Source organism: Parasteatoda tepidariorum, chromosome 1 (assembly GCF_982258835.1).
Source record: "Parasteatoda tepidariorum strain Cologne lab strain chromosome 1, Ptep-v5.0, whole genome shotgun sequence".
Taxonomy (NCBI): Eukaryota; Metazoa; Arthropoda; class Arachnida; order Araneae; family Theridiidae; genus Parasteatoda; species Parasteatoda tepidariorum.
In genome coordinates this window covers 95,431,220-95,457,325 of record NC_141755.1, presented here as the reverse complement: position 1 = coordinate 95,457,325, position 26,106 = coordinate 95,431,220, and the positions used below count along the sequence as shown (strand labels likewise).

The 26,106-nt window shown below is 30.4% G+C and overlaps 1 protein-coding gene and 1 long non-coding RNA gene across 2 annotated transcripts; one reads left to right on the top strand and one right to left on the bottom strand.

Moving 5' to 3' along the window:
• The first annotated feature begins 8,408 nt into the window (after positions 1-8,408).
• On the top strand, positions 8,409-12,451 carry LOC107451675 (potassium channel subfamily K member 16). The gene is made up of 3 exons (XM_043051823.2): positions 8,409-8,421; positions 9,261-9,437; positions 11,985-12,451. Exons 1-3 carry the CDS (start codon positions 8,409-8,411, stop codon positions 12,338-12,340), a joined length of 546 nt encoding a protein of 181 aa, XP_042907757.1. The 3' UTR covers positions 12,341-12,451.
• A 7,913-nt stretch (positions 12,452-20,364) lies between these two features.
• Positions 20,365-24,669, bottom strand: LOC122271240 (uncharacterized). Its single transcript, XR_006226250.3, has 3 exons — positions 24,111-24,669; positions 21,947-22,096; positions 20,365-20,520 (listed from the first exon to the last, which is right to left on the bottom strand). It is a non-coding gene; the product is annotated as an uncharacterized LOC122271240 (long non-coding RNA).
• Between the last annotated feature and the right edge of the window lie 1,437 nt (positions 24,670-26,106).

Below are 26,106 nucleotides of genomic sequence, written 5' to 3'. Positions count from 1 at the left end.
TCAAAGAAACTAATCGTTTTTATTACATAACATATTGAATTTCGAAATTAAGAAACGTGATCTAGTTGTTGTAGCAACAAAAAAAGTAAGACAAATCATACTAGGAATTGAGTTAGTTGATATTTCAATGCTTTGGAGAGCGTTGTTTTTACTATATATTTGGAATGTTTTCTACAGGGATATAAAGATTTTTATTTATTTTGCACGTACGATGTTCTAGGCTTTATTAGGATTAGAAACTATGCAAGATTAGAAGTCTTGGAATAGCAACGAAACGATAATGTGCCTTGGTAATTATTTAGTACAGAACAATATTTTTGAATCTAACAATGTCTGCTTCAAATTCTCGTCATTACTTTAAATGCCTTAAGATGTAAAGACGCATGAATGATTAATAGGAACGTCTCTAACTTATGAAAATTTTAGTTATTTAAGTTCCTGGGAATTCTCCTAGGAATTTTAAAAGCTAAATAGAAAGGTATTATTAGCTTTTAAACATAGTAAATTTTTTTTTATATTTTAAAGCTAATATCTTATTTCACAAATAGACTGTCCAGACCAAATGTAACCAGAAGTATTGACAAGTAGCACACATTTTCAACCATTTTTTGCATAAGCATTATCAACCTAGCCGAAGCAATATTGTTTTTGTGATAGTCTATTTGAGTATAACAAGATACGTAACAGTTAAGTTGCTGATCTAGTTCAGCCTTGGTCAGATCTAAAACAACAACACGGTGATAATTGAAGTTTATTTGAAAATTGGGGAAATTTTTTTTTGTTTTCCTCTCACAAATGTAAATTTATTGTCTATTTTTTAGTCTTCTTGAAAAACGTATTTTTTTCATTATTTTTTTTATTTTTTTTAGTTTTATATCTGTTAGTTCATTTATATCAGAATGTGTACCAAATTTCGAATAGCAAAAGATGAAGACAGAATTTGCTTGTAACATATACTATGGAAACCTTTAGGGAAAAATGCCTGCAATTAGAAACAAAAATTCTCAAACAGATAAATATAAAATCATTTTCTAAACTTTTAATCTGATAAAAAAAAATGAATTTTTAATTTTTACTATATTTTATTCTGCTATTATTTTTTCCATTATGTACCTGGTACTCCTTTTATGTCAGAATGTATTTCAAATTTCGAATGGCAAAAAAATGGAGAATTTTTTCTTTCAACATTTAGGAAACAATTGTAATTTGTATTATCATCTAACACATAGCTTCATTGAAACTTGAGCATTTTAGCTTGTCGAAAAATGTACCATTTCCAAGATAAGTTCTGATAAATAGTGATTAGGGAACGATTGAAACTCGTATTGCCATCAATGACAGAACTCCATTCAAAATTTTCATGCCATGTAGCATTGTAATGGAATAAACTAGTGGACTATGGGTGGCAGTTTTAGATTAATTCTTAAATGATGATCCTCAGACTATACTGGCTATTCTCTAAGCAGTCATTACCATAAATTTAGATCAGAGGGCAGATATTGGTATCAATCATCTGAGCTATAAACCATACTACCCAATCACCCCTGGACCCTCTGAAACACTATCGGAAAGAGTTTAATCCGAACAAATACCCAGCCTTTATCACGTGTAGGATCGAACCTCGGTTCAAATTACGATAGGGAAAATCTACTCACCACTCCTACAGGACGAATCGAAAAAATTGGCAAAGAAGGAAAATAAATGCAGAAACGTACTTTTTGATACAAATTAATTAATAATTTCAGACTTTTTAAAGCTTAATAAAACTTCTTAATGTTTCTACTCCAAAAACTGAACTTATTGTTAGAAGTTATACAAAAAAAAAATACTTATATCTAATTTATATGAGGCATCGAAGTTAGAGAAAATAGTTCGAGTCATCCTGCAGAAATAGTTCTAGTCATCGAGTCATCTTTAGACGCATTCTGATGTAGATTTTTTTTAATGAAAAAAGGAACTTCATTACCTATGGATCCAATTAAGAGCATCGCAAGCAAAATGCATTTTTCATAAGCTTCATACCACTTGGTTTCAATCTCCTTTTCATCGTGGAATGTATCAAAATGTTCTTTAGAGAAGCTATCTTCAATTTCTTGAAAACTGAACTTTTCTCTTAGGACCTCTACCATACCTAGAAAGGAGAAAATGCTTAATAATTCGCAAGAAGTACAGGTATGATAAAATATTTGCATGTAAAACTATGCTCTAAAATAATCTCCAAAGTTTAGGAAAAAGAGGCACAAACACGTGACACTGGAAAGAAATCACTCTCAATTTTTAGTCACACTGCCAAACATTTTGGAGCTTTTTGAACTATCACATCATTCGAACTTGCTGCCTTTAATGATTAAGCGTTTAACCCTTTTTAAAAAAATGAATTAACTCTTCCAACGAAACGCTTTCGGTCAAGTTTACCTGTGGTGATAATATCCCGCTATTGCGCTTTTGCAATAAATCTCGACATACTATGTTCGAAACGCTACATTGGTTAATACTGTGCTAGGTTAAACCCCTCTGATGTACAAATCAAAATTTAACTACTCCAAGCTATTCAACTTAGACGTAAACAAAATTCATTTTAACCCTTTATTACTAAATTTAGTTGAAGGTAGAGAGATTATTTTTGAACACTTTGTTGAACCTATTTTTTTGAAAATGTAATAGAGCCAATATTGATATTTTTTAATTTATCTTGATTTCAAGATGCGGTCAGATGATACCCTGGCTATTGTATTTAACACAATCAAGATGCGATATAGAAATGTCTCAACAATACATATGAATAAATTGGTGTTTTGATGAGCATGATTTGTTGGCTGGACTGATTGGTTTGCACGATAAGTACCATTGTAGTCTCCCAAGATGTGTACATTCGATCAATACACGCAATAGTCTACAAGAAGAAAGTAATTCAGTAACTGCACCAACGCTTAAGAAGATCGTTTGTCATGTAGTATAAAGGTACTGGGCATAGAAAGAATGTTTTGAGTAACTGAAAACATTTTTCAATGAATGAGAGAGCCCTCTCTGTGTAGAACTCGGTCACAAACTGAGAAGCATCCATAGGACTTTAAAAATAAATTCCGACCATAGAATGAATGGCGTTTTGCGTTTATCCAGTTTTCCTCTATCACTACCTTGCGCATATACCATCAATTCAGATTAACTCGGTACATGGTGAAAATCTCACGTTTCTAAGACTTATACAGATTCATCGCACAGACTTATACAGATTCATGTATCAAAAATTTAACATCCCAAAACAGAGGGCATAATTTTTAACATACAAAACAAAATATTTCAAATGAATTAGTTAAAGAAATTTGATAACTGTTAAACATTCAGAGGAGTTGTGTAAGCATTTACTCACTTTTAATTAATGCATGTGTTGTCATTCGACTTTTCAAATGTTTTTTTGATAAATATTTCCCATCCAAGAGTCCGAGAACAATAGATCCAAACAACAAATAGGATATCAATATAAAAAGCATTGCTAGAACTCGCCATCTGGCACCTTTTAAATATACAAAGAATTAAAACGGTTCAGTTATTCAAAATATATTCTATCTATTCCGCTCTAAAATTTCATTTTCTATAAGATACAATATTATGTAACGTAGAACATGAATATCTGATTCAGATGATCATAGTCTTCTGGCACTTTTAAAGACGCAAAAAATTTGATTAATTTTACTACGTATTTAAAATTTTAGCTTCACTAAGATAGAAGATTATGTAACGTAGCACATACGTTTCCATAGTCAATAAATTTTACATTTTTTCCCTAATATTTTTCCTGTGATAAAACTCTTATGTTTAACTACTTGATTTTTGGTTAAGCAAATTTAGCTTAAATTTTTTTAACAGCGTTTTGATAAATGATATAAACACATATGCGAATGTCATATATGTAAGTCATGATATAAACACATGTGATGATCACTCAGCAAAGTGAGGCCAACAATTATGCATAACTATACGGTTTTTGGTTTAACAAATTCGATTAAAAATGTCTTTAAAATGCATTTGATAAATGACATAAACGCCTGTATATAAGACCTGGTGCAATATTTAAAAATCAAGAAAGTATTTAAATTCTGTAAAATAATAATTAAATGTTTTGGCTGAAGGGCTTTGTTCAATAACAAGGTAAATCCATATTGTTACTGAAAGGTAAAATAAAATATAAATAGTCAATGAGTCTACATTAGTTTCTTCCACACTATTGGAATTGGATTTAACACAAATTACCTCTAAAAATATAGATTCTGGTAGAAGAAAATATTTTCTTTCGAGGGATCTAAACCATCATGCCAAAAGCACTCAATAAATTTTAAAAAAAGCGGTGGGAACTTATTTTGCAACATGTCGCTACATTTTTTTAAACCACACAGAAGGAAAATTCGACCCAATAGGTTTATAAGTGTTACGGATTTTTTTTTCTTTTCGGGACTGTGCAAAGCATTTTAATATCAGCCAATTAAAAACTGGGTCTGTAGTACTGCTAGGAGAGTCGTATACAATACATAAAATGGCTTAGCTTTTGGGGATATTTTTGAATACTGCTGTAAGTGCTATAAGTAGTATATAACAACTTAAAATTGTGGCTAAATGAGGCTTTATTCTTGCTCCTGTATTCTAACTCAATCAGAAAAATAATCTTTTTATCTACTGCAGTTGTATAAAATGTTATAAAACTCATTAATAACTAAATAAAAAATTGAGTGATAAGTTTAAATTTTGATGGGAAAAAAACATAATGCTTAACAGAAAAATTTGCGTTATTTTGATAAAAGTTTTCTAAAAATATAATTTTAGTTTGAGTGAAAAATAGGTTGCCCGTGAATTTGGTACTGTAGTTGGAGTACTGTACTGTACATGAAATATTTCCTTTTCGTTTAGCTTTTATATCGATTTTTTATTATAAAAGCTTAAGTCATTTTCCTTATTTTCTGAAAGAACATAAAAATTTTCCAAATAAGAAAGGCACCCGGTGGTCTATCTATCTTGATGTCATACTCATAATACCTTGATGTCATTTATTCACAGCTTAGAGCTGTTGTGGCTAAATCAGGCTTTATTCCAGCTCTTGTATTCAAACTCAATCAGAAAATTAATATTTTTTACCTACTGCAATTGAATAAAATGTTCTTAAACTCATAATTAATCACATTAAAAATTGAGTGATAAATTTAAATATTTGAAAAAATGCATATGCTTTATGGACAAATTTGTAGTCTTTTGATTGTATAACTGTCGCAGTTTTAGAAATAATTTATTTACCTGAGATAGCCAAGCATTTAGATCTATAAAATAAGCTTTCAATAACCTCCTATTTAATTCATAATTAAAAATAGCATTATATTTTTAAAAGATATGGGTATAATAAAAATAACACAGTTTTTTATTTCGCATAATTTTTATATTATTAAAAATTATAGTCACGTTAAAACTAACTTACTGACTAAAAATATCCGATGAAATGATTTAAGCCATTCTATATCCATTATTTTCTTTCAAAGAAATTTATTTATCAATAAATAATAGTGTAGTTAAACGCAAACACTGTTTACAAAACACTTTCCTGCCTTTAACACTAAGTTTTTATTTGATTTTTTAAGTTCCTGCTTATGATAACTTTCTATTCACGTTTTATTTTGAAAATTAGCTCTGTTTTTTTTTTCTTCCTAATTGTGAACAGAGATGTCTAGGCTGACGTCACTTCATTTACGGGTCTACTGGAAATCAATGATCAATTAGTTATAGATTCAACCAATAGTAATATGTTTTTATTAGAACAGGAACTTTTAACTGAAAATCTGAATTGAATTTATTTTTGGTTAATTATTAAACATGTCTCGTTGTTTCTGTTCGGAATATTTTTCAGTAATTATAGATTTTACAAAAATAAATAAACAAATTCAAAAAATGAAAGAATTTCAAGATTTGGTAAAGTGCAGAATTTAAAAACATATTAAACAATAATTACGACTGAATATTTTAAGGTTATTTGTATTATAGACAGAAATTTGTTGTACAAATATATTCCACGTTGCATATCAAAGAAGTATTATACTTTGTTAACAGCAAAACAACATAGATTCTCTCCATTTTTCAAAATTTCATTTTCGGAATAAAATTCTTCATAGAGTTCTCTATTAAAATTGCTTAATAAGCAGGGCTGAAAGCCCATATATATCAAGACGGAACAGAGTAAAAACTGGTGACAAATAAATTTCATTTTTTAGTTTTTTTCGGGAATAATAAAATACTCGTAATTATCAATTTTTTTTTAACGGATACAATTTATATATTGAATTGCTTCTTCCCCGAGAATCAATTAATTTCAGTGAATTGTTTATTGTTAAGAATAGATTTACTCCTCTCGTAAATTATCTATTATTGAAATAGTTCTACTACCAGTATTTTCTCTTTTCCGTCTCGCTTCCAGGCCTGTTTATAAACGCCAACTGTAATTACCGCCAAAGTTATAAGCAAGTTCTAATAATGTTAAATTATCTGCTCAATCTGTATTCATTACTTGGTACCCGATAAATCGTAAAGAAATTCCAAGTTAAGAAATTTCAGTTCTTTCGATTTTGAAAGGTACTTTAAGTTTCAAAAAGAAATGAAATTTTTTCGTTTACAAATTGACGAAACAGAGCATTATTCTAATTTCTCTCGCTAACACTACAGTTAAATAAAAAATTACGTTGTCAAAATACAAATTTAAAGTTGTCGATCATGGGGTGGCGAATGAAATTATCGCTAAGCCGGCTGAAAAATGATGTAACCCTAAAGTAAAACGACTAAAACCGCGGAACGTTTCTTGCAGTGTGGCTGCGAGTACGGAAAAAAAGTTAACTTAGTTTTGTTTTCTACCAAGAGTGTGTTGTTTCTTTTAAGAACAAAGTGCTCATTTAATGAAATCTTTGGACGATCTAATATGGATATATATATATATATATAACATGGAATAACATAGAATTTGAAACATAAGATAGAATAAACGCAAATGTTCTCTTCAGGATGCATTCCTTTCTTTTGGAAATTTTAATTTCAGTTTTTTAAGTTTTCCAAGGACGCTGATCAGCTTTCAGAAAGTATTCCCTAATTTAGCACGAAAACTTCGATATAAAAGAAAATAAACAAATTGATTCATTCTCTTGTGTAAATAACATTGAAAAAAATTAAAAATAATCACATTTTCAAAAATTAAGGATTTTTTGTCATTAGTCACAAAGATTAAAAAAGATATCACTATATAAATGAAAAATATGTTATAATGAACTTAAAAAAGTTAACATTAGCATGATAATATAAAAAAACTTAAAAAAGCTATTTATCACGGAGAATGCTATGGTTAAATGAGTGTCTGCCATTCATTTTATAAACGCATAGAAAAATTATTTTAACTTCAAAATGTGGAATGCAATTTTGCATACATTAATTGTGTATATTTTATATTTGCAAATCGGTGGCATTGTATTCTTATCTCTCGAACGTTGGCCAGAAATAAAAATTGGGGAAGGAAACCTAACAAATAATACTTGCTACAATTTTTCTAGTAAGTAAAACATTTATAAACTTTTGTCATAGCAGCATGTGAAAAAAATTAAAAAAATAAAAACTGCATCCTATTTTTGCTTAAAGAGCAGACAACTTCAAATCATAGGTGAAAGAAAATCGGAAATTGTTTTACTTCCCACAATTTTGTGGGAAAGCACAATATTTTGAGTTACAAGGCATGTTAACAATTTATGTAATCAGATTCTGTTCTAAAACTAAAAATTTTTAGTTTTTAAAGTAAAGTAAATGATATGACTTGGCTAAATCCTTGTATCAGTTACATGGTGGATTTATCGACGTCGGCGACATTTGGGAGGCCAATAATGTATGCAATCCGTAGCTGTAGATTTGGTGGGTTTTCTACGTAAATGTGTACCCAGGGAAGACAACAGCGCAAAATATTTTTAAAAGTGATTGAGAAATCAAAACTAAAATTAATTAATTAAGAAATTTTTTAAAAATTAATTAAGAAATTTTTTAAAAATTAATTAAGAAATTTTAGCTAATTTTGTTAACACTGATCAATCCGTGAAAGTGGGACAAAGTGGTAATATGTATGAGGGTCTGAACTATCTATATGCAGGGGTAGCCAAAATAACATCAAATCGAATTTGCATAAATAAGAATCATGCATCAAGACACAAACTTTGCTACCACTGGGGAAAAAAACTTTCCAGAAATCAGAGCAAGTTGGCAATTCTGAATACCACTTAAAAAGTCAAAAAGGCACAATGGTCCAGTGTTTAAAGGCATTGAGCTGTCATGTTGAAAGAATGGGGTTCGATCTCCAGAGGTGGCTTGTAACATACCCAATTTGAGATCGATAAGTACCAGCTTGTATGGGGAGTGAAAGTAACTTGTTCGCAATACTAATCACATTGTCAAGATCACGAAATTGTGGAATCCTAATTCCAAGACCCCAGGTACCCAATGAGCAGTTTCAGGAATGCTTTACTTCACATACCCTTAATACGCCGAGCCAAAATAAATCTTTTCGAGTCTTGGCGTCCTTCTTGCAATTAAAGTTGTTCCATGGCTCTCGACCCTTATTATATCATTATTAAGAGACAACATAACTAATTTATTTATACATAACTCTACTAGACAACATGACTAAAAAACTAATCCAAATTTTTGAAAAAGAAAAAAAATACTTCTTCATTATGTCAAAACACAATTATGTGCCGAGTTTCGTGCCTGGGCGAGGCTTCTGGGGCGATATATTGTGATTACAGACAGACAGACAGACAAACAGACACACACACAGCCGCATTTATTATTATGCATAGATATTTACAAATAACTTGTTATATAACTGTAAATAATGTAAAAAATATGAAAAATTAATTTTAAACAAATTTCATTACACATTAGTTATTCTTTCACAATCCAGTTACTTTGACTGCTTTTGGACAATATAGATATATATTAAGTTTCACTCTTTTTAGTGTTAATAACTTCGCAAATTTATTTTTATGGTATTTTAAGTTGTAGAAGTGTTAAGATGAAGTATGCGTGCATTAACAATTTCAAAAACGAGTTTCGACAATGCTACGCCGAGATAAAAACAAAATGTTTCAAATTTGCTTTTTGAGCATTTGACACAAAGCCTAAATATTGATATTCTAAATTATTGAAATGAAAATGTTACTGCAAAATAAAAACTTAAGACATTTTCTATTATATTTCAGGCCTGGAAAACATTCTGTTGCTGAAAAATTTTACGATCGAGGAAATTAGCACTGCAGTTGCGGCATGGGATTCTGGAATGAAACTTGTTATTTCCTCGCAAAATGAAACTTTAGAAAATCCTACTTGGACTTTCTTTAATGCTGCTGTATTTTCTTTCGACATTACAAGCAAAATAGGTAGTGTGTTGCTATATTATATATGTTTCTGTAAATGTCTTTTACAATGTTATATTTTGAGCTTTCCTGACATTTGTGTGTTTATGTTATGACAATACAGCAAAACTAGGTTGATATATGACGTAGGCTAATTAGAAAATCCTCCCTTTGTGAACTGCCGACGTTATCTGTTAGGCTTATTACATTGAATTTTGTTGGCGTATTACGAAGTAACCTCAGCTGCCTGCAAAGAGCCTAATTTTCAGATTAGCAGAAGACAGTTAAAAGTCATGGATATTTAACTCATCTCTAAAACAAGGCAAATATAAACTGATTTTACTACTGATCTGTTCCTCTGTCTGGTCCAGTACTCACAGGGGTTGATCAAAATAATAGAAATGCTTCTCAGTAGAGAAGCGTCTCCCTTATTTCAGTTAGTAAACTCAATGTAAACAATTTTTCCTTTAGTAGCAAATGTTTTGGAAAATTTTATATCGAAAAACTGTTGGCACAGTTTGAGAAATTGTGCTTGAAGCTTTTAAAAATGGTGTCTTTTTTAACCATACAAAACTTGCATCGAACAAAATGAACTCAGAAATATAAAATATGAGTTCCTTTTTCAATACAAATTTAATAGAAAAATTATTTTTTATAAATATTGGAATCAGGTAGAATGATTTCAAAATGGCTGGTATTAAAGCTAGATGGAAGTTAAGAACTTCTAACTCTCATTTTGGTCAATCCGAACTTTGAATGGGTGTAAAAATGACACCATTTCAAAAGCTTCAGGTATAATCTTTCAAATTGTGTCAACAGTTTTACCACGTAAAATCTTCCAAATCATTTGGTGCGAAAGGGGGAAAATTACATGGAGTTATTATAGAACCGCGATGGCTCAGGGGATAGAGAGTTCGCCTTCCAATACAGCGAACCGGGCTCAAATCCCAGTCAATATGAATTCCGCATCTGGCTTGCACCGACCACAGTGCTGACGAGAAATATCCTCAGTGGGAGACGGATGATGGGTTTGAGTCTCCTTGCCTTCAGGCTAACCGTGGGAGGTTCTCGTGGTCTTCCTCTCCATGTAACGTAAGTGCGAATTAACTTCATCAAAAAGTCCTCCACGAAGGAAAATTTCTCCCAATACTCGGTCTAGGAGTTCCCTTGTCTTCTGGATTGGGCTCAAAATTACAAGGATACGAAGTTGAACATTGGCATTCGGAACTCATAAAATTGGGTCGGCTGTTCAACGACGGTTATAAAATAAAATAAAATAGAGTTATTATAGAAGTGTTTCTATTATTTTGATCAACCCTTGAATAGTTCGTTACCTGAAGTGTCTGGTATCTAAGCTGAACGTTTCAAAATTTCTTAAGGAGAGTAGGATCAGAACTCGAAATCATGCAGCATCGCTGGTTCAGAAATGCTTTTTCTGGAGAGCTGATGGACAAAGAAATGTCCTACAGAAAAAGACAGCAGGTAATATTCATTTTAATGATAAAAGCAGAAAAAAAGGAATAAGGGTCAAAGAAAGTGTTCGAAGTTTCTTCCATCGACTGTAGTGCTGAATTTGCTTTTACGCATGGAATTCTGAATATTCTTGAACAATCCAGGCTCATCTCGAATTTCTCTGGCAAGTACTGCGATTCTTGCGACCAGCTTCTCAGCTTCAGGAAAGCACTTATCCTTCATTGCTCTGTCATATCGAGTCGTCAGTTTTTCTCCCTCTTAAGAATTATGAAACGTTATGGTAGAAATTTCTTGTAAGCCGCTTATAATTTGACTATAACGCTAGCATTCTTTCTTTCGACATTATCGAGATAAGTAGATTGAGTATGTATAAATTACAATCAAAATAGATATTTCAATTAGTATACATTTCTAAAGAACTTTACCTACTTATTTGTTTCAGAAAATATATATTTCTTAGAAAAGATATACTTGTCTATTTCTGCAAATATGACACAAATTACACTATATGTTTCTGTGCACATATGTATCTAAAGAAAAATATAGCTCCTCAGACATGAAAAAGAAACTTTAAGCACATCACATTTGAGAAGCGTGTATGTTTCTGATATTATGTGTTTCTGTAAGAAATTTTGGAGTAATTTTCAGTCGAGCTGAAAATTTTCTGCAGAAGAAAAGCAGCTTACGTCTCTTGTTTTAGATCGAACAAAAATACAATTAAAATCTCATTTTTAAGTTAACCTAGCCATTGAAATCAAAACCCATTGATATAAATTATTTATTTCAGTTTTGCTAATGTAAGATTGAAAATGGAAATTAATTATGAATACCGTTTCACATCGTCTACCGTAAACGTACGCATGTACTTAAGCTACTGGAGCATGCCCGAGAGCAGAAGTTTTTCAAAACTGCTCATGTTCATCAGTTACTTCAGAATAAACGTACGTTTATTCTGAGGAGGAGTGAAACGGTTGATAAATCTCTCTTGGAAGAAATTAAGGAGAAAGGAAAATTAAACTCTTGAAGTTTGTCTTTCATCTTGTAGAATTTTTACACACTTGTTGTTGTTGTTATTAAGCCAATCACTTCTGTTTGCAGGTTATGGGAATGTAGTTCCTGCAACGCTTATCGGCCAAATCATTTGCGTCATCTATGCATTTTTGGGCATTCCAATCAGCATTCTCTTCTGTGAGGCACTCGGAGATAGCTTCACCAATGCTTACGTGAAAACTATATGGTTAGTTCCAACAGATGAAACAGGTCTTGCAGGAAGAGCTTTGGCTGGATCAGCATTCTTTGCATTGTGGACTGTTGTCTTAATTGTTCTACCGTCAATAGTCTTTATGTTTACAGAAGAATGGAGTTTTTTGGATGGAATTTACTACACTGTTGTTACAGTAACTACTGTTGGAATTGGAGATTACATTGCAGGTTTGTTGGTCAAATTCATTTGAAAAGGAAATTCCTCATTGGCAAGTTTAATGCATAATATTTCGGTAATAAAGATAATAAGGAATAGCTAATCATAATTATTAATAGGGTAATATTTTAAGGAATAGCTTGTAATAAGCTGTTTCTCAGCTGCCAGCTTGTACGATCCTTGGATAAATTTTTAGAAAGTTATAAAAATATTTATCAAGATTTATACATTGAAAAAAATTTCCACAAACTTTTTCACGTTGTGGCACACTCTAAGAGATTTAAAATCATTTTACATCATTCTCGTCACTTAATATTTTTCTTCGGTACAATATTTATTTTGTGTATATAATGTATGTTATGTATATGCGTATGACTGCAACTCAGAAACAGAACAATGTGGGCAACTGCGCCAACGCGTAGGAACAACGCCAGATACCGGTAACACAGGTCACCAATTACCAAAGATACATTTAATTGCGTCAAATGCGACAGTATCATAACAATTAGTGACAACAATATATGTATATATATATATATATATATATATATATATATATATATATATATATATATATATATATATATATATATATATATATATATATATATATATATATATATATATATATATATATATATATATATATATATAGAATATGATAATATCACAATCATTACTGCTTATAATTATCGAATACGATAATGGTGAGAACATTATCAATTACATCTGCTACATATATAAGAATGAGTGTCTGTGTGTATGTACGTCCTTTATAGACTCCTAAACCCTCAGACAGAAAGTAATGGAATTTCGCAAACAGATAGTTTCAAGCATGAAGAAGGTCACTGTCAACATTCGAACATTCTAAGACAAATCGTTCTAACAGGATGAGCGAGAAACATTTTCTGATTGGTTAAGCGTTAGCCATTGTTTTAAATTTAACGAATCAGTTATCACATGTTTTAAAGATACATCAGTGATAACTGCTAGCTTATAGCTCTGTTTGATCAGCAACTAGTTTATTGCACGCGTTTAAACATTTAATTATTTTATATTCGCTATGTCTGATGAATTCGATGATCATTACGTGGTGGAACACAGGATCTACGCCACCAAATTTATACTTTGTCTGAAACCACGTGCTTTTATTTTATTTATAATAATTCTTTTAAATGTGTTTCTAAAAATTACTTATTTAAAACCAACGGTAATTGAATAGAAACAAAATATTTATGTAATCAAAAGCAAAAATTACTGAGAAAGTGGAACTAATTCGCTTAGGAGAAACATAAAAATTGGCACCAATGAGGCTTAATTACGCCAATTATGCTAATTAATTAAGGAAATATATGCTTATGAAATAAAATAATAAGCAATACTAGTGGGCTGCGCCCCCTGCTCGCTGACGCTCGCCAACCCCGGAAGATTGCTACGCAATCTTATATGGTTTGCTTCGCAAACCAAGCTCGCTTCGCTCGCTACTAACTTAGTTACATTGCAAATTCATAAAATTCTAAGAATTCAAAACAATCATTTAAATCCATATAACAACTTCTTTTTTAAAAAAAAATGGCATCTTTTTAGTAAATACTAAGTCATTAAAATAAATTTGAATTCAAATAAATGACATGTAATTCGTTAAACCTATTAGAAATGTGCTATAGTATAAAATCTTAAGATAAAATTTCTAAAACTGATATCTCTTTAAAAAGGTTAAAATTTTGGCTATAATTAAGTTTATTAAAAATTGAAATAAGTGAATTGCAATGGAAAAACTTGCATAAACAAAACATTGAATTTCGGAAGAAATCACATTTGGTGAGAATGCTCTCTCTTGTCAAAAAATACAAAATAAACTGACCTCAAATAAAACTCAATGGACTTCGAATCAAATAATTAAGGAAACTACTATCACGTTTAATACAAAAGGAAGATTTATTAACTAAACAATAAAATTACAGCATCGCAGTTCCAAAAAAGAAATATCACACTTACTCCAAAAAAAAAAAACAAAAAAAATTTCATTCTAAATAGTCATAGCAACCACAAAACTCTTCTCGTTACCATCTATAAACTGATATATAATAAATAAATTATTTAACAAAAATACGTTGCGCATAAGCACATAATATTTTACACTCTGGTTATTTCAGTTTCCATTTTTAAAAGCGCTATATGTTGAGCCACCTCACCATGTGACATTCTTAGCCGCAATGATTGGTCGATTTTCTAGCGTTGCCATTCGGGGAGTTGTAATGAGGCTTTTTTTTATCGCCGTGTAAGAGAAATATATATATAGATACTAGAAAGCAAAAGAAATGGAGTAAAGATATTTATTTCTCCAGAAGAACCGTAAGAAATTGTCACACTATCATTGACGAAAATGATGCTTAATTACGCCAATTATGGTTAATTAATAAAATATACATTAACTGAAATTTTAAAAAAAGTAACTTCTGAACTAAAAGGCAAAGATAGGTAGAAAAGATACTTATTCGTGATTTGGGAAACCGTTAAAAAAATCTGCATATTATTATTGACACTAAAATGCTCAATTAATATTAATAATGTGTATTAATTGAAATGAAATAAAATAAGCCATGTGCTAAAAAGCCAAGCTCGTGGAGGAAACATTAAGGGTAAATTCGTTTAAGAAAATCGTAAAAAATTGTCATTCACAGATGACACTTAATTAATATGTATCACTGACGTTAATATGTACTACTGGTATTATCGTCATTGGCGAATTGGTTTTGATAAGAATTCAACAACAAGTTTCCCTTAGTTTCAGAAAATATTTTTTCCAGTGGTACTTGAGATAGTGTATTAATATTTTAAAGAATTAGAATTAAAAGAAAGTTTTTCCACCTGTGTTTATTTTTCTCGAAAAAAAGGCTAGATCAAAATGACTTTCGCACCAGTTTTTGCACCTTTCTGCTTTGATATATATAGGCTTTCAGCACTGTTTGGAAGTAATTTTTTCTCTTGAATAAACAACTCGTGTAAAGAATGCAAGGAAAGTTGTCTTGTTATGAGTATTATTCTACAAAACTAAAGTGTCGCCATAGGTCGTGAGTTTCTTTCGCCGATAGCTTAAAATGAGAGTTGTCCATTTGTCTGGGCTATTCTCAATAGGTTTTTAGAAACCCATTATTAAAGGGATGACTATTCAGTTCTTATTTTTTTATTCAAAAAATGATTATTAACTTACAAAATTTATTCAAATTAGACTGCAAAAATTAATAGTTTTAAATTTGCAAAAATAAAAAAAAATTTCAGGAGGAAACCTCCAGAATAGCAATATTTATATTGCATATAAGCTCATTCTCGTTTGCTGGATGATCTATGGATTGGCTTTCTATTTAGTTGTGGTTAATATGATGGCACGATTTTATAGCAGACACTTTCTTTACACCATACATCTTAACTGGGCTGATCAGAAACTTGAGTTTCGAAAGGAAAACATTGAAAACCTAGATTTTCAGGTAACTTTGTTTTTGCAATCTGTATGGAAATATCTCTTTCATACCGATTTATCAACTATTATTATTTATAAGTTAATGTTCACCATTTTTTTTCTTGAAATTGAATACACCTTTTATGGGTAAGTAATGAAAAAGAATGCATAAATATCATCAAATTTTTTTAGTGGACTGAGACGGATAAAATGATTTTATTTTTGTCTCACCTAATAAGAAAAATAAGAAGAGCGGCATTGTTGAAAAACTTGTGGGTTGGGGTAAAAATTTATAGCAAAAAGAATTTGTCTCACGTTTTTCCTCTTAAATAAGACAAAAAGTAAAATGTCTTAGACATTTCGGTCAACTTAAAGAAGCTTAGTTTTTTTTTTAAATATTCTAAGTATCTCTTTTTTAAATTTCATTTAAGCATCATTTTATTTTATTTTAATGTAGGAATGAAGTTAGCCAGTGTTAATATCCCCTCGTTTTACATACTTTGATAGATAAGATTTAGTAAGGCAATTTTAGTTAATCTTTTGCAGTCCGAAATCCTCTGGAATGACATCTACAGTCACCACTCTGAAAAATAAAATATCTTAATAGTTAGCCCGGTAACAGAACGTTCCGTGGGGTCTTCTTCGTCTGAACAATATTTCCAACCAAACACTGTACGAAGCGTAAAGGTGGCAGGTTCGAATCCTGCCGTAACCCTTGGATGAGCGAGGTCCTTCTTTGAATTATTCTATCTGTCCTTCAAGTTGACAAATATGCTATAAATAAGGAACAATATAATAATATTTGTAAAATAACATTGACATTTATAATATAATCTTGACAAAGATAATATTTATAAGCCTAAATTGAGCATACAAGTCTGCAAATGTATGTAATTTCAATAAAGCAATGAATAGAATGCGCAGTGTAAAACTTCAGCACTGTCTTAAAAAATTTAAATTTGTCTGCGACTTTTAACACTATTAGGTAGAGATTATTATTGTTAAAATTAAACTCAATCTAACATACAGGGTGTTTATAAAGTCCCGGACCCATTTTGATGTTTAATAACTCATAAAATAATAAAGATAGATTAAAATTAATAACAAAAATGGTTAAATAGACTCAAAAAGTTTCATGACCCTTGTCAATGAACTTCCATGTGTGTCCCCTTCGTCGCACGGAGAAAATAAAGTCGATAGTCAATTTCACGCCAAGTAGCGGCAAGCATGTCGACATCCACAGAGTCTGTTGCGGTTGTAATTCTGGCTTTTAGGTCATCAATGTTCGACACGATCCTCCTGTAAACATTGTCCTTTATAAATCCCCATAGAAAAAAGTCCAGCGGCGTTATATCAGGTGATCTGGGTGGCCAAGGAATTGGAGCTCCTTGCGCAATCCATCTTCCTAGAAAATGGTCATTCAAAGAACTACGAACGATGATACCCACATATACCTTCGTATTCGATGATACCTTCGCATTTCCACAACTAGAAGAGCTTCAGCCACATGTCCTTTTGCAACAAGATGGTGCACCACCTCATTGGGGTATCATCGTTCGTAGTTCTTTGAGAGACCATTTTCCAGGAAGATGGATTGGGGGAGGGATGGATGAGGATGGATGAGGAGGTTCAAGTCCTTGGCCACCCAGATCACCTTATGTTCTTAATTTTAATCTATCTTTATTATTTTATGAGTTATTAAACATCAAAATGGGTCCGGGACTTTATAAACACCCTATATGTTAGTCACAATATGCTAATATAATACGTAATAAAATTATACGTAAAAAAGGAACTTTATATTATTCAAATTTATTTGAATTTTTTGCAGTCATTCTTAAGCTTTGATTAAAAAAGTAAAAAAACAGATGCTTATACTAAACCCAATAAAGAAATCAGAAAGAAAGATTTAGCTTGCCGATGATGGCACTAAAATTAAATCCTTTCATTTTAAAAGAAGAAATTAAAACAAAAGTAATTTATGCGTTTCTGATTTGCGCCTATTTAAAATTTCTTCAAATGTAATTCATTACCTTAATAAAACAGGTACTTAGCAGACAACTATAACGATAACCAGAAAAATGAAAGATAAGTATCTGTTTTCGGAATCAAGTTTAAAAGGAATCAAAACTCTTCCTTATTTTTCTTAAATGAAGGGGGGGGGGAATTTTTTTCGTTTTATCTTTAATTTTTACTTGTTTTCCAATTTTTCTTCATCATGACAATGCGAGCTCTCACACATCGACTCAAACAAAGGCATTTCTGACGGAGCGAAAGATCGAACTGATGGGTCATCCGCCGTACAGCCCTAATTTGGCACCCAATGACTTCTTCTTATTCCCACACATCAAAAATAAATTACGTGGATAACGATTTTCGACCCCCGAAGAAGCGGTTGATGCATTCAAAACGCATGTTTTGGAGTTACCTTAATCGGACTGGAAAAAGTGCTTTGAAAATTGGTTCAAACGCATGCAAAAGTGTATTGATCATCATGGAGAATATTTTGAAAAACAATAAAACCAATTTCGATCCTACATATTTGCTTTTTCATTATTAGGCCAGAAATATAAATAGCAACCCTCGTATGTTGTAGTATTGTATGACCTAGATTGAATACATAATAGTTTAAACAACGAGGAAATATGGTACCATTTATAAATACAGTGTATGAGCAACAATTTCTTACTTTTAACACTTTCATTATATTACATACTCAGAAGAAGAAAAAAATTTAAGTAAAGGAATATTTTAAGTCACCATATTGTAAATAAATAATTATTTCATTATATTTTACTTTTAAATGGTAACCATGACCGGGATTCGAACCCCCAACCCTCGGAACTTGCAATTTGTTGCTTTCTATCACTTAACCCTGCAGATTTCACTTGACCGCCCGACTTATAACAAACTTTAAGTAATTTCTCGCTATTTTTCAAAGGAACCATATATACGGCTACTTTACACATAGTGCATATCTTTACATTTTTTCCACCAGTAGAAATCTTCATCAATCAACCTGAAGTTTTTAATATTACACCTTCGGCAGTAATTGCTTCTTTTGTTAAGTTATAAAAGAAAGTTTCGAATACATAGTTCTTCTGTAAATTTAATAGAATAAATTAAATTAACTTGTAAAGACACTTATCCGAATTCCACAGTTTAAAAAAAAAAATTTATGGGAACCCACACTTTTATAAGGCAGATGTGTAAGGTGCTTGAATTTTCAAAGCTATAAAACTGCAAATTTGAATAATTAGTCAAGAGACATTCGAAATATTTTTATTTAGAACTGAAATTTCATTTTTTTTGCCAACAAAATTATTTTAAATATTGATTCTATCTCTCTTTATTCTGTGGAAATTTGGAAGCATTAAAAGTAAGATTCCCAAACCTCATCTTGTATCTAGCGACGACTTATTGTAAATTAGAATGAAAAGGGTAATAATGTCGTGCAGATTATCTTAAAGGATTAATTATTCGCAAATTTTGTTTAATGTATATTAGACTAAGCCGAAATTTTAGAATAATAATCTTTGTCTGACTAGACTTTGTAGTCGCAAATTGAATTTGTTTTGAAGATTGAATTTGCATTGGTGAAGGTAGTGGGGCATATTTGACTTCGTAAATTCTGTTACTGAACGAACACCTGTTGTTAAACTACAAAATTTTTTTTATATTTAATTTCATTTTATAATTATGTTATAGTGAATCACCAAAATCAGGAGAATGTCGACTTTCGCTGAGGAATGTCAACAATCACATTGTCGCTTTGGTGAATGTCCGAAATACTTGTTATATAAGATTTGATATTAATTTATTCAAAGATGTTATTATATTTTTTCGATATTTTAATATCTGCTGAGGTTATATTTAGAGAAACATCAATGTTGGAAGTACCTCTTAAAGGCATATTGAGCAAGGGCACTGGACCGTAAAAAGCATTGATGAAGGGTATACCGGACAAATGTATACTAGGCAATAGCACTTAACTAGATTTAGTATATATCTCGGACATTTACTAAAGCGGCTATGTGATTGTCAACATTCACCGGTGGATGTCAACAACCACCAATTTCGGTCATTCACAGTAACAATTACATATCCTCATCTTCAAAATGTGTGTATTTATGCAACCTATGTATTATTAGGATTGCAAACACGAAAATTAACATAAAACTACAAATATATTTCAAGTCAAAAACTTCATTTCCATATGTTTTGGGATTTGAAAAAGTTATACTATTTGAAAGGGTTCGTACTCATTGGGGAAAAAAATAAATAACTGGTATCAATTTTGTCATAAAAAAGCTGAAAATTTCTTGATGTTAGCTTTTACTGTCGAATCAAAATTGCAGACCTACCACCTTTGGATCTATATATATCTACTTAGAGAAAATAAAATATTCTGGTAGCTGCGAACATAATAATAGTAAAAAAAGTATATGAATATTACTGCCACTTTTTAATTTTTTCCAGGCACATTGTACGAACCCTCTTTGAGGAAGAAATATGAATTACTTTTATTGATAAACCATTAAAAAAGTAGTAAAAATTAAAATCACACCAACTTCTAAGAAAAACAAAATCAATTGGCCGAAAGGGTTTTATTATGTACAAAAAATTTTGGGCGCACAGTGCAACTCAGGATATATATGAATAAATAAGAATAAATAGGAATAAATAAGAATAAATAATAACATAAATCATCAACATATGTACAAACGTCTTCTTAGACTGTATGTCTTCTTAGACTGTAAAAAAATAATGAATTAATTATTAATTTTTATTATTACAGAGTAACTTAACTAATATTTATAGTAATAATTAACTATACTTTTTTCTAGTCTGTATTATTCTATTATGCGCTTTGTAAAAAATAAGTGAAAAAGCAAAGAATGGTTAAAAACTCCATCAATTCTTAACCCCAATGTATCATGGGATCGAACTTTTAAAGCCTTTAATTGCTCATTCAAACTCCTAATATTTGGATTTCGAATAATTCCATCAACCAGTGTGCTATCAGGAATCAGAGAAGTGCTGATATGAGTTAGACAATTATCACTACCTTTTTCTCCACAATAGTTTTTCGTGAAAATGGGTGATGCAGTTTTGGCTGATATGAAAACTAAAATCAAATTTACAGATCCAAGAATAAGAGAAGCCAGCTTTCTTATTCACGAAGAAAAAGGGAAGGATATTCAATACGTAAATCTAAATCCGTCAAATATGTTATGCAAGCATTTAAGATGTGATTTATATAATGAGTTATTGGATAAAAAGAAGTGCACAATCTTTAATTGAAAATTGTTATGATAATACGCATAATATGCTGTTTAAATGATATTGTTGTTATGAAAGAGGTTGTCACATTAACCTATTTTGTATTGAAACTGTTATTAACGGAGACAATTATAGGATATTTTATTTTATAACCGTTGAACAGTCGCCATAATTTTAGGTTTACGACTACTAATATTTAAATGCCGTAGTCTTGTAATTTTGAACCCAACGCAGAAGACAATGGAACTGATGGATCAAGTTTTGGGAGAAATTTTCCGTCGTGGAGGACTTTTTGATGGAACTAACCCGCATTTGTGTTACCTGGAGAGGAAAACCACAAAAAATTCGCACGGATAGCCTGATGGCAAGGAGACTCTAACCCATGATCCGTCTAGCCCTCAGGATATTTTATGTCATCTCAGTGGTCGGTACAAGCCAGATGCGTAATTCTTATCGACCAGCTTTCGCTGGGGTTCCAACCCTGTCCACCTCATTGGAAGGCGAGCGCTCTATCCCCTGAGCCATCACAGTTCAATTTTAGGATGTTAGCGATTCCCGAAACACAAAATTATGTGATATTTTAATTTATTAAAACAAATAACAATATGAAGGGGCATTTTAGTAATTTGTCTGCCTAGTCACTAACATATTTTCCTTCAATAGTTGCTGTAAGAAAAGTTTATTTGATTTAGAAGTTTGTCGTTACGAGTTAAGTTATAATTTCCATTCTGTTTCATTGTTCAATTAAGTTTCTTATGTAGGGTTTTAATTATAGTTTTCTTTTGCTCTTAATAAAATGCAGTTACAGAGGAAGCTAAAAAGAATGATCTATTTTATTGATGAAATTGAGGTAAGACTGATTAAACTTGCATGAAGTTAAATGTATTTCAAGTTTACCATTTTTCGGCATTTCCTCATTTTCAACCTAAAGGTTGAATCGCTTCTGATATCCGTAAAATTTGCCCTTGTTCTCGAAGAAGTTCCAATATTTCTCACCTTTTGGTTTTGGCAAGTGAGAGTAGAAATCGATCTTCTTTTTGATCATTCCTAAGAAAAAAGAAAAAAAACGGTCAAGGGTATTTGGAGCAATTTCTCCTTGTTATTATTTCAATGGTATAAATAAAAATCAAGTGATTAGTAATTGTATATATAAGTGTTATTCAGTGTTCATTAAGTGTAATTTTAGGATTTAAGCAAAAAATTATTCTTAATTTTTTTTAATAAAACTTTATCAGGTAACTATTTTAGGTACGATACAATATGCAATGCTTAGTAACGTTTAATCAACATAAAGAAAACATATCTTTCATGCTGTAAAGTAATTAAACTCCGAAAATCACATCATAGTCGCTAACAAATATGCGAAAAGCATAAACGCATTAGTGAGGGATTTATTTTAATAGAAATCGAGTGAATTAAAATATGTATTTTAAATTCAAAATTCTTTTTATCACTAAGGAAGGTTTGTGCAAAATGAAAGCTGATAAATGCTTTTTCAATCACAATTTCGATTTTACAAATCATTTCTTTAAATGATATGGTATTGCGCAAATTGTTTGTTGCGTGCACTCAATATAATTTTATATTGTATAAACAAATCAAACTATACATGTTTTTCTATGATGTTCTCACTTTTTACTATATAAATTACGCTAATAATTTATGTTCAAAAACGTCATGCTCACTAGTTCCGGTTCATCGCTTTTAGCAATCAATTTTTATTTACCTAATAAAGAATAAATAAAAGGAAAATTTTAAAACTGCGTTTTTCAAGGGATCTGATAAGATGAAAATAATTCTAATTTAGTCACACTGACAACGAAGAACGTAAAGGGCATCACTTTCGAAATACGTGAGGGGAATTTATTGTGGAGATGTATTTATTAAGGTGATGATACATAATAAATTTTTCTTTTTTAGTCGTGAAACCAAAATATATTTTAAAAAAAGCATTTTCTCGAAATTTTATTAGTTTTAATTATATTATCTTTAGATTTGTGTTTGTTGGTGAATTTCGATTGGCGATAAAAGATATATAAATTGTATCGCTGAGCTAACTTGCTTAGTAATCATTTAACTAACTTAATATGCTAACTTGCACAATTTACTTGACATCATCAGCTAACCTGTATTGTTATAAGGCACAGAGTTACAGTTGAAATTTATGCCCTCTTAATAATCTGCAGTTTATCAGAATTTAAATTGAAGATACATTCTTTTTGTCGATAATATCGCGATAAACTCTCCTTGTAGAGATCAGGAAATAATAGCAATTTGTATAGTCCCCCAATGCAGATCTTCAATACAAATTAGGGTGCTCTAGTTCATAAAAAAAACAGTTGGATTCTTGATTGAACATAATATTGTGATAAATTTTGTTAATGGTGGTTAAAAAAAAAGAAAGGAAAGAAAACGATTGCAATTTAAATTGTCTTCCAGCATATAGCTGCATCTCAAATTTTAATTGTTTTAGCTCTGAGGAAAAATTCAAAAATGCAAACTGCAAAAAAAAAAAATTGTCGATAATAATACAATACATTTTACTTGCAGTAATCTGAAAACGATTCTGAATTGCGTTATTTTACTTCACCTATAGAAAGCTGAGTGCTATAGCTAATCGGGAAGTGGTCATACTTTTAGGTGCGTGATTCCTTTGCCACGGTTACGAAAGCAAGTTAATAAAAGCCCACTAAAGATATTCCAGAATTACTAAGATATATTATTATAGTTTTATACTAACTTAAACCAGTTTAAAAACTAAGCATATGAATACTATTGTTTTTGTAGGAATTAGCTGCGAAAATAAAAATCCAATGTGTGAAACATTAAACTACGAAATACGTAATAACCATCTGACTAAGGGTTGTTTGCAGCTTCTTTTCAGTTAGAGGAACCACTAGGTCAGAAGACTAACTTGACCTCTGGATTCACCTGCAGTCGTTGGCTGAGCAAAGTGGAACGGTCTTCACACATTGGGTGGATCACCCGTTCCGCCCAGGGAAAAGCTATTATCAATAATCAAATAAAACTTAATTGAAATTTTTTTAAATCCAAAACTTACTGTGGAAGGACAAATTCAACAGTACGCTGTCTTCGTTGTTGTTGTGACACAAAGCGAGATGGTATATTCCACTGTCACTCAATTTATGTTTTTTGAAGGTAATGGTGACAGTATCATTAGCGACAGCAACTTCAAACTTTTTCACTCTCTTTCCTTTACGGTAGAGTTTCACAGTTGAACCAGGAATGACGTCTGAAAAAGAGCAAAAATAATAAATACAATACTTAAATGATATTATTAACAACACAGGGTGTCTACGAATAATGTCTCCAGAATGAAATAAGAAGACCAAGTTTTGTTGCTTGTGACAAAACTGAAGGGATTGTATTTATTTCATACCAGAATGTGGGTGAAAAAAGCAATCTCTTAATGTTATCTTTCGAACATCGTAAAATAAAATCTCGTAAAAACATTTCTCGTGTAAATATTTTAATTACATTTTACAACTTAAGATACTTTTTTAGGGGATAAATAACAACATTTATCTCTCCTTTTTTTTATCGCATTAAAATTCCTAAAAAATCGTATAATACGTTTGTTTTCTTTAACTTAAAAAAAAAAAAAAAAAAAAATTTATATATATATATATATATATATATATATATATATATATATATATATATATATATATATATATATATATATATATATACATATATATATATATATATATATATATATATATATATATATATATATATATATATATATATATATATATATATATATATATATATATATATATATATATATATATATATATATATATATATATATATGTATATATATATATATATATATATATATATATATATATATATATATATATATATATATATATATATATATATATATATATATATATTTTTTTTTTAATATATATATATATATATATATATATATATATATATATATATATATATATATATATATATATATATTTTTTTTTTTTTAATATATATATATATATATATATATATATATATATATATATATATATATATATATATCTTTATATATATATTTCGTCTGTTCGTGTGTATGTCACTGAACTCCTCCTAAACGGCTGGACTGATTTAAATTAAATTTTCTGTGTACCTTCAGAAGGATTCGAGAATGGTTTAGATTCACAATAGAACATTCTGCCACAAACCGTTCCAGCGGTATCAGCGAAAATCGAAATGGAATTTTCTGATTGGTTAAAAGTTAGCCATTGTTTTAAATTTTGCTGTACACGAATCAGTTTTCAAATATCTTGAAGATAACAACAGTGATATTTTCTATCTTATAGCTCTATTCTTTTAGAAAAGTAAATTACATATACTTTAATATTTAATCATAATTCGGTTCTTTATTTCAGGTGAGCACAAGCACGTAAAATCAACGAAAATAAGTTTCGTAATTATTGGTCGTATCACGGATTTAGTATTGTGAAAACTGTTTAATAAAAATCAAGGCAAAAGCAAATTTTATTCATCTTGCACGCTTTTAATAATTATTTATATTTAGTATGTAATTTTAGCTCAATTTAGTATGCAATTTTTCATTGCTGAGAGTTGTCATTTGAAAACTATTAGATTGTTTATTATTACAAAGTTTGCGAATTCACATTCATTTTAATTATTTCATTTAAAAAATAGGAGTAGACTTTATTTGAGGGTGCCCCTTGATTCTCACCAAGTTGTGATAGCGGTTGATCTCCAAGCTGGCCGATGTTGAATCCCAATCGTGATTCTGATTCGTTTAAATTTCAGCGTTATTTTTAAATGTTCAACGGTATATGTAATTTCAGAAGTCCGTTAGTTCTATGTTGGATACCGGCTGGTTAGGTTACTTTTGCTTCTGATCAATAGGATCGAAGGTATGTGCGCAGTCATAAAAAAAGGACTTTAGAAAAAAATGTCACCCCCATTCCGATACCACAGACGCCATTTTCAATTCGTATTTCGCCGAATTTATGTGGCGATGGAGGAACACAGATTCTATTCATGATAAA

What these genes read in the sequence shown, in the direction of transcription:
- LOC107451675 (XM_043051823.2), top strand. An exon ending in CGACATTACAAGCAAAATAG is followed by an intron (nt 9,438 to 11,984) that starts GTAGTGTGTTGC and finishes TTCTGTTTGCAG; the next exon opens with GTTATGGGAATGTAGTTCCT.